Source organism: Schistocerca americana, chromosome X (assembly GCF_021461395.2).
Source record: "Schistocerca americana isolate TAMUIC-IGC-003095 chromosome X, iqSchAmer2.1, whole genome shotgun sequence".
NCBI lineage: Eukaryota > Metazoa > Arthropoda > Insecta > Orthoptera > Acrididae > Schistocerca > Schistocerca americana.
Genome location: NC_060130.1, coordinates 542,565,358 through 542,577,709, shown reverse-complemented (window position 1 = coordinate 542,577,709; position 12,352 = coordinate 542,565,358). Strand labels below are relative to the sequence as shown.

Below are 12,352 nucleotides of genomic sequence, written 5' to 3'. Positions count from 1 at the left end.
GGTGAATACAGGGTTATAACTACAAAATCAAATACGGGTAATGCAGGAGTGGGTTTAATAATGAATAAAAAAATAGGAGCGCGGGTAAGCTACTACCAACAGCATAGTGAACGCATTATTGTTGCCAAGATAGACACGAAGCCCATGCCTACTACAGTAGTACAAGTTTATATGCCAACTAGCTCTGCAGATGATGAAGAAATTGATGAAATGTATGATCGGATAAAAGAAATTATTCAGGTAGTGAAGGGAGACGAAAATTTAATAGTCATGGATGACTGGAATTCGAGAGTAGGAAAAGGGAGAGAAGGAAACATAGTGGGTGAATATGGATTGGGAGAGAGAAATGAAAGAGGAAGCCGCCTGGTAGAATTTTGCACAGAGCATAACTTAATCATAGCTAACACTTGGTTCAAGAATCATAAAAGAAGGTTGTATACATGGAAGAATCCTGAAGATACTAGAAGGTATCAGATAGATTATATAATGGTAAGACGGAGATATAGGAATCAGATTTTAAATTGTAAGACATTTCTAGGGGCAGATGTGGATTCTGACCACAATCTATTGGTTATGAACTGTAGATTAAAACTGAAGAAACTGCAAAAAGGTGGGAATTTAAGGAGATGGGACCTGGATAAACTGAAAGAACCAGAGGTTGTACAGAGTTTCAGGGAGAGCATAAGGGAACAATTGACAGGAATCGACAGGAATGGGGGAAAGAAATACAGTAGAAGAAGAATGGGTGGCTCTGAGGGATGAAGTAGTGAAGGTAGCAGAGGATCAAGTAGGTAAAAAGACGAGGGCTAGTAGAAATCCTTGGGTAACAGAAGAAATATTGAATTTAATTGATGAAAGAAAATATAAAAACGCAGTAAATCAAGCATGCAAAAGGGAATACAAACGTCTCAAAAATGAGATCGACAGGAAGTGCAAAATGGATAAGCAGGGATGGCTAGAGGACAAATGTAAGGATATAGAGGCTTATCTCACTAGGGGTAAGATAGATACTGCCTACAGGAAAATTAAAGAGACCTTTTGAGAAAAGAGAGCAACTTGTATTAATATCAAGAGTTTAGATCGAAACCCAGTTCTAAGCAAAGAAGGGAAAGCAGAGAGATGGAAGGAGTATATAGAGGGTCTATACAAGGGCGATGTACTTGAGGACAATATTATGGAAATGGAAGAGGATGTAGATGAAGATGAAATGGGAGATACGATACTGCGTGAAGAGTTTGACAGAGCACTGAAAGACCTAAGTCGAAACAAGGCCCCAGGAGTAGACAACATTCCATTGGAACTACTGACGGCCTTGAGAGAGCCAGTCCTGACAAAATTCTACCATCTGGTGAGCAAGATGTATGAGACAGGCGAAATACCCTCAGACTTCAAGAAGAATATAATAATTCCAATCACAAAGAAAGCAGGTGTTGACAGATGTGAAAATTACCGAACTATCAGTTTAATAAGTCACAGCTGCAAAATGCTAATGCGAATTCCTTACAGACGAATGGAAAAACTGGTAGAAGCCGACCTCGGCGAAGATCAGCTTGGATTCCGCAGAAATGTTGGAACACGTGAGGCAATACTGACCCTACGACTTATCTTAGAAGAAAGATTAAGGAAAGGCAAACCTACGTTTCTAGCATTTGTAGACTTAGAGAAAGCTTTTGACAATGTTGACTGCAATACTCTCTTTCAAATTCTGAAGGTGGCAGGGGTAAAATACAGGGAACGAAAGGCTATTTACAATTTGTACAGAAACCAGATGGCAATTATAAGAGTCGAGGGGCATGAAAGGGAAGCAGTGGTTGGGAAGGGAGTGAGACAGGGTTGTAGCCTCTCCCAAATGCTATTCAATCTGTATATTGTGCAAGCAGTAAAGGAAACAAAAGAAAAGTTCGGAGTAAGTATTAAAATCCATGGAGATGAAATAAAAACGTTGAGGTTCGCCGATGACATTGTAATTCTGTCAGAGACAGCAAAGGACTTGGAAGAGCAGTTGAACGGAATGGACAGTGTCTTGAAAGGAGGGTATAAGATGAACATCAACAAAAGCAAAACGAGGATAATGGAATATAGCCGAATTGAGTCGGGTGATGCTGAGGGAATTAGATTAGGAAATAAGGCACTTAAAGTAGTAAAGGAGTTTTGCTATTTGGAGAGCAAAATAACTGATGATGGTCGAAGTAGAGAGGATATAATATGTAGACTGGCAATGGCAAGGAAAGCGTTTCTGACGAAGAGAAATTTGTTAACGTCGAGTATAGATTTAAGTGTCAGGAAGTCGTTTCTGAAAGTATTTGTATGGAGTGTAGCGATGTATGGAAGTGAAACATGGACGATAAATAGTTTGGACAAGAAGAGAATAGAAGCTTTCGAAATGTGGTGCTGCAGAAGAATGCTGAGGATTAGATGGGTAGATCACAAAACTAACGAGGAGGTATTGAATAGAATTGGGGAGAAGAGGAGTTTGTGGCACAACTTGACAAGAAGAAGGGACCGGTTGGTAGGACATGTTTTGAGGCATCAAGGGATCACAAGTTTAGTATTGGAGCGCAGCGTGGAGGGTAAAAATCGTAGAGGGAGACCAAGAGATGAATACACTAAGCAGATTCAGAAGGATGTAGGTTGCAGTAAGTACTGGGAGATGAAGAAGCTTGCACAGGATAGAGTAGAATGGAGAGCTGCATCAAAGCAGTCTCAGGACTGTAGACAACAACAACAACAACAACAACAACATAAAAAATGTGTGTTATTAACTGTTAAAGAAATCTAGTTTGACGTGATATACAATTAAAACAAGTTCTCAACAAGTAATTATTTATCAACGCTCAGTACACAGCCATCACATGAATGAATGAGCGAATGAACGAATGCCTAATTGCGAAGACCGCTGCCCATTTCTCAGGCAGAAGGATTTCGACGTTGTCTACGATGACGCTCTAGCCCCGCCCCTTGGCGTCTTCGCTTTTCTAGAGAGCCAGTGCATAAATTGGCGAGAAAAACAGCACTGCTTTAATAGCAGCTGAAGATGACGAGTAACCGTCTCGTGGAAACAGTGTGCAATGTACGTTTTGCAAAATGACTGTGTAGACGATGTGGCCTACTTTACACCATATTTTAGTTCTACGTGATGATGCTTTGCTGAGTGTATTTATATGTTTTGACGATGCCATAACGGATTCTTCACATTAGGACATGGTGTAGAACAGATCTGAAGATGGTCATTACTAACTGAAACTGGTCATCGTCAAAGGACTTTATATTGTGATCAAAGACTGGAATAAAAAACATTAGACCTCATGTCCTCTCGTTTCTCCACCGTCTCACTGACTCCCCTTTTCGCTCCTCATCCATCTCTCTGTGCTGACGTAAGCTGTCGCCAGCACACAAGGCAACAAAGAGGTTGTGAGAAGATCGACAGAGGACAAAGACGGACTCACAAGAAACGTGCCGCAACACCTTCTCAGCCGCCAGTATTTAGATCGCCGCCGCGGACCAGAGGACCGAATCAGTCATCCAGTGAGTCAACGAGTCGAGTCATTAGTTGTAGCTCAGTGGGAATCGCAGTTGCAGTTAGCTCAGCCACTAGCTCAAAGTTAGTCAGTACCTAGCAACCAGAGTAGTGTACATAGCAGAACGTGTACTTCACCAGCAAAGTGGCTAATGTGGACTATTATGTAGAGCTTGTACCACAACATCCGCATTATCTTAAGTAAATTCTTGTTCTTACTAATAAAGAACCCAGTTAATACATGCGCGCAGTTTGTGTTATAGAAGAGGATAGCAGCCACCAAACAACATCCTCTGCTTTCTTCCCATGGTAAAAGCCTTAGGTGAATACGAGATGACGTAAAACTCTGAGCTAAACTCCTCTTCTAACTTTTCTTCCTTTTGGCTTTGTCATTGGCAGACAAAATTTTCAGTGCAGCCCAATGACAGATCGCCGTTTCGTGGCCACGCCTTTCTGTGCAGGGTGGAAATTTCCTATCTGGTGTAGGCTGGTGTGTGCCTCGGAAATTGGCATCTTTCTCACGATTTCACATTCTCATGATGTTTTTCTTCATTCAGAAGCTGTTGTGAGAATAACTACACAACACTTCTTTATTACTGCTCTCTCTGCTTGATACCTGGACAGACTCATGTTTTGGCTTCGTCTCAGAGTCTGCTGGCGTCCGTGATTTATAAGGAACGTTCTCACTGTCGAGAAAATAATGTTCTTACGAACTCTGACTTCTTTCACACGCCTCCCTGCGTGAATTCTCCGCGCTTTGTGTACACTCCTCCCTGTGCCTGTGGATGTTAGAATTGTCGGCACATTCCTGCTTCCTGAGGCAGGTAAGATTACTGCTGCCAGGCCAGAAGAACTCACGTGCTTTCACATGTACATTCTTGACATTTCCTTCTAATGGCTGCAGGTGTCCATCAGTTTTCGGCACACTTCTCACTGTCAGCCAGGCTATTCGCAACGTGCCCCTTCTTGACTGATGCGAGGGCGTCCGCCAGACTTCCCACTGTATGCTTGCAGAATGGCTGCAGTGTCCTCTTCTCAGGCACTTGCCACAGGGTGTCCGGCTCCCTCCTCCTCCATGGCCGCTGGCGCTGCGAGATCGCGAAAGTGGCTGCGGACGATGGTTCCACAATATATGAAGGAGCTCCACTTCGACCCCTTTGAGTAATATAGGAGCCCCAACTTATTACCTAGCAAAACATCTGATATCTCTTTTGAGCCCTTTAGCAGGGATATGTGAATACCACATGCAGAATCCAGAAGCTTTTATACGTTGACTGAAGAGTCCGCGGCTCGAACCAACTAATATATGAAGGAGTTTTGATGTGGTCTCTTTGTTCACCCAAATGCCTCTGGTGGCTTCACCTCAACTCATAGGAGCTAACCTGGAAAAGTACATCTTACACCTTTTCTTACCTCGGTTTACTTTTTATTTGACGACCAATATTTTGAACAGACTGACGGTGTTACTGTAGGTAGGCCTCTGTCTCCCATAGTAGCTACTCTTTTGTGGAAGACTTAGAGGGCAAAGCTCTTCAGTCGGCGATTGTGGAACTTAAATATTTATGGAGGTGTGCAGAAGATAACTTAGTGGTTTGGCCGCATGGAACACCAACACTTCCGTGATTTTTGGAACATGTTAACTGTCTCCATCCGAACACCTGCTTCACCACAGAAGTGAAGAAAAATGGAAACCTCCCAGTTCTAGATGTCACGGTTCATAGAAAAGAAGACGACCCCTTGTAGCACTATGTTTCTTAAGCTCCCGCACAATGATCATCACTATCTACGAGATACTGTCATCATTCACTGCAATGCAGTGATGTGTTACGGACTCTCGTTCATAGGACTGGAGCTACCTAAGATCCAGAGAACTAATCCGCAGGGGTCTGTGTTTGTCCAAATGGTATACTTTGATAAGCAGTTTCTCAGTGCATTTCGACCAGCACGTGCCAAACCCCAAGAGCAGCCAGAAGCAACTGAAAACTCCACGAGAGTAGTTTGTTTACCTGAGTTGGTGGTGTGTCCCTTACAATCAGCAGGCTATTTAAGAAACTTTGAGTAAAGAGTGTCTTCCACTCACCGGCTCGACTGAAAACGATGATGGGCTTCGTTGAAAACGATCTAGGTTATGTTGACTGGGATTATAAAAACTCCGGTGCTATTGTGTGAAGTCTCACATTGGCCAGACGTGTCGCGCTATTGAAGACAGAGGCGATGTACATAGACATCACACAAAATTGGGTCAGGCTAAAAAGTTCTGCCGTTGTAGAACAGTCTTGACACAGGACACGGCGTGAACTACGAAGAGACCAAGATACTCTCGTACGCCTCCATATACTGGGATTCCATTACTAATGAAGCATTGGAAATGCATACAACTAACGACTTAATTAACAGAGAAACGAGACTTCAACTCAGCAAAGCATGGGAACCAGCACTGGCGGAATTAAGGCATCGTCGGCTGCAAACAAACGATTGAAATGAGTCAATACAGATGGGGAATCGAAGGCAGGACGGCTGAGCCGGGCGCCAACGGCGCACATGCGAGGAATATGCTGTTTGCGGCCGTACGAAAGACGTTAAAATAACTAGACTCCCTGAGAGCGCTGTAGGTGCTGGTTATTTTGTAGCTTCGCCTGAACGCCATTGTGATGGTAAGAGTATTAGGTTTAAGTGTATTGTGGCTTGTAAGGACACAGATCGAACATTTATACATTTACTGGTGCATGCAAACAGTATTTGTCGTACGTAACTCTGCAAATATTCCAGTGTACGTGAAAAAAATGGTAAAGAGTGGTGCAGCATTCAATTGCACGAATAAATTTGGGAAAGGCACCAATACTACCTCTCACGGGTCGGTAGATATGTTTAAATGTTTTTTATTATTGATTTTCAATCATAGCACTTACATTTTGAGAAGGGACACATCATTGACTTTACATTTTTTTTAACAGTAGCTGCTATTTTTTACAGTACTAGTGGACATGAGATTCGAAAGTAAATACATTTCATTTCAAAAGTTGAAGTATTAAACGATGACATAGTACAATTCGTGCACATGCTGAAGTACTAAGCTGCATTTAGTTGTGAATGAATAGTTATGGCAAATTTCCTGTAGTTCGTATAAAAATCCTTGAACAGTGACTGGTTTGCTCATAAATTAAATGACTATGTTGTAGTTTGATATTTAAATGAAACGTAATGTTTGGGACATAACACAAAGGAAGATGAAATTAGAATTATATATTAATACCTTCAGCTGCTGACGGGCTTTGATATATATCAACGGGGAGAGGTGAAAAGGTGTGCCCCGACCGGGACTCGAACCCGGGATCTCCCGCTTACATGGCAGACGCTCTATCCATCCTTTTTTTCGGTATTGTTCGTTCCGTTTGGTCTGGGCGGACGTCACAAGACATCCGTTCAGTTGATCGGTTGATTACTTTACTCAGTTTTTTATTACAGAGGGCGAGAAGCCTCCGGACCGAACATGCTGAGCTACGGTGCCGGCTCCATCTGAGCCACCGAGGGCACAGAAGATAGTGCCACTGCAGGGACTGTCTCGCGCACGCCTCCTGCGAGACCCACATTCTCGCCTTATATGTCCACACACTGCATTCGTAGTGTCCCTACCCAACACACTCATTACTCGTGGAAGACATTCTTACCAAGTCCCGTAAGAGTTCGGGTAATAAGTGTGCATCCGCACAGAAGAGGAAGGTCATGGCCGGTATTGCCAGAACTATATACTTATATGGATATGGTGTCTGTTCTTTCGGACATGTCCGAAAGAACAGACACCATATCCATGTAAGTACAAAGGAAGATATGTTATAACCAAAGGCGCCTAAGTTTACCACCATAAAAGCCGCCTTTCAAATTGTCCGCTGTTCACAGTAGACCACTTATGGGATTGTGGGGCCCTGCGCCGCACTCTTCCCGCGTCGTGCATGTGAAGTCAGCGGCAGGGGGCTCTGGATGTCGACGTCATCTACAATTCGTATACTATGACGTTGCAGCCCCCCCCCCCCCCATGCCTTTCGCGTCTGCGCTTTTCTAGCGAGCCACCCCGTAAACTGGCGAGTCCAACAGCAATGCAATAGCACCTGAAGGTGACGAGCCTCTGTCTTGTGGAAATATTGAGCAGTTTTCACAACACCATCCGACGCAATCAGTCTACGTGAACCACTGAATCAGAATGAAACTCACTGGATAATAAACATGTCTTTTGAAACGTGCATTAGGAAAATAAAAGATGAAGTTGGAGACGAGTGAAAAAAATATATTTAAAACTACACAAGTGTCTTGTGTTTCGGTTAAAGAGCTTGAATCTCCCTATAGTAAAATGTATTTTGTTATTCCATTTTAATATTGCTTATATTCCTTCATTTACATACTATTTCCATCGAACAATGCCTCCTATATAGATTTTGTTAAAGCTGACTGAAGCAGTACATTAACTATGTTTGTGGAGTTGAATTTTCAAGCAAGCAGTAATAATAAAGGCACGTAAAAATCAGTATTAATACATCGTGCCTTGCTGCATCATTTCTCGTACGTATGTTTGCAGAGCCAGTTCCGGCCTGAGAATGACTCCGCCGGCTCCGACCGCTGGTGGGTCCCAGTAACTTACACGTGTTCTCCACTCGAAGACAACCAGCCGCTCATTGAAGGGCTGGTGTGGCTGCCTCCACATGAGAATGCCATCGTGCCCATTGACCAGACCAAGTGCAAGTGGCTCATTTTCAACATGGGGCACAAGGGTAAGTAACGAGACTTATCTGAGTAACATTTTCTCAGCTATTTTTGGAGGTGTAATCCATTTGATTCTTAACATAGCTATTATGATCAGTCCACGACACATGTATGTGAAATACCTGAGTTAACAGTGCTCTATGTAGGCCTTCATAAATTCCATTCATATCGGAACACAAATTAATTCTGCGGTATGAGGAGGAGGAGGAGGAGGAGGAGGAGGAGGAGGAGGGATTGGAGGGGGGGGGGGGAGGGTTATCCGGAAACTAAGGTTACAATGCAGGTAGCTTTAGCATGGAATGTCCGTGAGGGAAGTTGGTACCACTGCCGTGCAGCGAGAACCGGCAGAAGGAACGAGCATTGCCAACAGCCAGTAGCTCGTCGATTAGTGTTATGGTGAGTGTTAGAAATGAGCGTTCTCATTCCGGCTCCCGCCAAGTGCGAAGGGCGCGCTGTAATTTGCTACCTAAATTCAAGGCCATGAACGTCGCTGCGATTCATCGCGAAATTGTTTCAGTTTATGGAGAGGGCGTAATGTCAAGGCAGCATGTGACGAAATGGGTACGGAATTTCAATTCTGAAAGGACGGAAATTCACGATGAAGACAGAAGCGCCACACACCGTTGGGTGGCTTGCGGAGTATCAATGTAGATGTAGAAGCGCAAGGCCGTCTGTTGTGACTGATAATGTGGTGCAGAAAATTGAAGAGCATCTTCTCTCTGATCGCCGTTCGACAGTTGTCGACCTGCACGCAGTTTGTCCAAAAATTTCACGAGCTGTTGTCCGTAAAATCGTAAATGATCGACTAAAATATCGCACGTTGTGTGCGCTATGGGTGCCCAAGATCTTACCGAAGGACACAAAATGAACAGAGTCAGAGCCGCTTGCGAATTTCTTGAGAGTTTTGAGACTGAAGGTGAGCCTTTTCTCAGCTCTATAGTGACAGGGGATGAAACTTGGACTTATCACCGTATTCCAGTGGGCAAACGACAATCAATGCAGTGTCGCCATACTCATACTCATTCCGCCTAAAAATTCGAAACGCACCAAACAGCGAGGATAATCATGGTGTCAATGTTTTGGGACAGAAAAGGGGTCAGCCGGCCGTTGTGACCTAGCGGTTCTAGGGGCTTCAGTCCGGAACCGCGCGACTGCTACGGTCGCAGGTTCGAATCCTGCCTCGGGCATGGATGTGTGTGATATCCTTAGGTTAGTTAGGTTTAAGTAGTTCTAAGTTCTAGGGGACTGATGACCTCAGATGTTAAGTCCCATAGTGCTCGGAGCCATTTAGATAAGGGGTTCTCCTCGATGATATTTTGGAAAGGCGTGAAACAATAAATGCTGCAAGGTATTGTGAGACCAACAAGAAACTTCGCAGAGCCATACAAAACAACCGTCGCGGGATGCTGACACCGGAAGTCTCTTCTTCATGACAACGCGCGTAAGCACAGGGCTCTTGCGAACACAAGAGTTGTTGACTTCGTTTTTTTGGGTTATTTTAAGCTACCCCACTCACAGCCCCGATCTCGCACCTAGTGACTATCATAGGTTCACTACACTGAAGCAACACCTTCGTGGAAAATATATTTCCAACGACGACGATGTGAAAATCGAAGTGAAGAACTGGCTGAAAAGGCGGTGGGAGACGTCTATGATACAGGAATCAAAAAAACTAGTCCCATGGATGACAAGATGTGTTGAGATAAATGGTGATAATGTGGAAAAATAATGCAAGACCTATCCTACAATGCATGTAAATTTTATTAAAATAAATTCATTTTTTATGCTTCAAAACATTCTTGTAACCTTACTTTCCGGATTAGCCTCGTATATAAAGGACTACAGAGACTGAAGGACAGTTCAGTTGGATGAGGCTACGACATTACACCATTCTGTTAAAGCTTTTTAGGCAAACTACACAAAAAATAAAACTAGGATGATCAGACGGTAATTTGACACTCTCTCATCTCAACTGTGAGCCTAGTGCCCTAACCAGTATGCCACGTCTTTAAGTATGTGAAATTAGAACCTACAAAAGTGATAAAGCAGCTCCAGTTGTACAAGCGGTCTAATATCAAAACAAATACACGTTTTTGTTTGTTCTACTGCATAAGAATTTATTAGGTATACCATGTGGAACGTATCGACTGTATTTGGTCAAAAAGTGCGCCACACTGGAAGTGAGCTGCAACAGAGCCAACCGCAGGCAGGCAGGAGTGTTATGCGTTGTGAAGCAAAACACTGCCGACAGGTTCTCTGACCGAGAACTGGGTGTTTGTGTTATCATCATCATCATCATCATCATCATCATCATCATCATCATAATTAGTGAGAGTGGCTAGAGTGGACTGTGTAATAAATTGGACTGTGTAAGAATTGGGACTTTGTACGGACGCTGATGACCGCGCAGTTGAGCGCCCCACAAACCAAAACAACATCATCATCATCATCACTGCCAACAGGCATTGTGAAGCAGAGCCAGCTGGGCGTAGTATTGCAACAACCGACACTGCAATATGCTAATGAAAGGATGGAAGCCTTTCCTCATTTGTCACCATAGAGGTTTTAATAGTACATGCCTTCAGCTCTAAGTGAACATAGTCTGGAGCGTATAATCAATCAGACACTCGTGAATTAAAACATTCTTATATCAATATCACAGCCTACAACACGAGCCTGTGACACCTGAAGCGACATCCTGGAAGGCAGCACGGGATCTGCTGTTCGACCACTGGACAGGGCAGCCTGCCCTGAGTCACGAAAGCAGCTGACACCAGAGCAGAGGGCCGCCAGGTAGCTAGAGGGAGATCACGGCAACCCCTGCGCAATTGTCGGCTGCGCTGCTGCACTATCATCACAGTCGCAGTCGTTACCGACAGTGACATTCGAGTGACGCCATGTTCCGTTCTGCTATTTGTGATGTGTCGACAGAAGTGCCGACACAGTGTTATTTTGAGTGGGCCGATATGCACGCTATAAGCTCTCGCAGAATATCTTGAAGTCTGAAACAGGACGCTCAATGAATGCTATAAAGAAAAGTACGTTGCTTTGGGAATACTTAACTTTAATCCATCCTTGTTGTATACATCGTTCTTGTTGAGACATGCTTTAGACGATAATTATCAATTGCTATGTAAGGCTAATGGCGCCTTGCTAGGTCGTAGCCATGGACTTAGCTGAAGGCTATTCTATCTGCTCGGCTAATGAGCGATGCTTCGTCAGTGTAGTCGCTAGAAATGTCGTCCGTACAACTGGGCGAGTGCTATTCCGTATCTCGAGACCTGCCTTGTGGTGGCGCTCGGTCTGCGATCACACAGTGGCGACACGCGGGTCCGACATGTACTAAATGGACCGCGGCCGATTTAAAGCTACCACCTAGCAAGTGTGGTGTCTGGCGGTGACACCACAATTTGCACCTTCAGTAATGCTGAATTTCTATTCTTTTGCATGAGAAGCAACTGGACGCCTCCACCAAACTATTCCTGATGCACTTAGGCTGACGGCCAGAATAAAGAAATTAATTAAACAAATCTACTGTCGCCCTGACGTCTCATTTCACTCTTCATGGGTGACAATCCATGGGTCATCTAACTCTGGTGTCAGATCATTGACGTCAGCTTCTTAGAGCAACATTTGAACTTACAGCCTATGGTACAGTGAGTCCAAAAATTTTGATGGTATTTTGATCACGGAGAAAAGGTTTGGCCGTCGTGTATTTTGTTAAGAAGACTTTGCTGTAAGTAGAAAAAATGGTTCAAATGGCTCTGAGCGCTATGAGACTTAACATCTAAGGTCATCAGTCCCCTAAAACTTAGAACTACTTAAACCTAACTAAGCCAAGGACATCACACACATTCATGCCCAAGGCAGGATTCGAACCTGCGACCGTAGTGGTCGCGAGGTTCCAGACTGAAGCGCCTAGAACCGCTCGCTCTGCCACAGCGGCCCGCCTGTAAGTAGAAAATCAGTGCATTTGTGTAGCTTTAGAGGTAATTGACGTCACGGTCGGATAGTCCCCGTTAGGAGGGCACTGTGTAGCCTTGACGGCCACTCAGAGCCATGTGTGGAATCAGTTTTGGT

General features: G+C 44.1%; 1 protein-coding gene across 1 annotated transcript in view; it reads left to right on the top strand.

Moving 5' to 3' along the window:
- LOC124555252 (aminopeptidase M1-C-like) overlaps positions 1-12,352 on the top strand; it is a 476,812-nt gene that overhangs the window by 345,736 nt on the left and 118,724 nt on the right. The window contains exon 10 of the mRNA XM_047129117.1: positions 8,088-8,280. Coding sequence (XP_046985073.1) covers positions 8,088-8,280 — 193 coding nt within the window. The remainder of the gene's footprint in view (positions 1-8,087; positions 8,281-12,352) is intronic.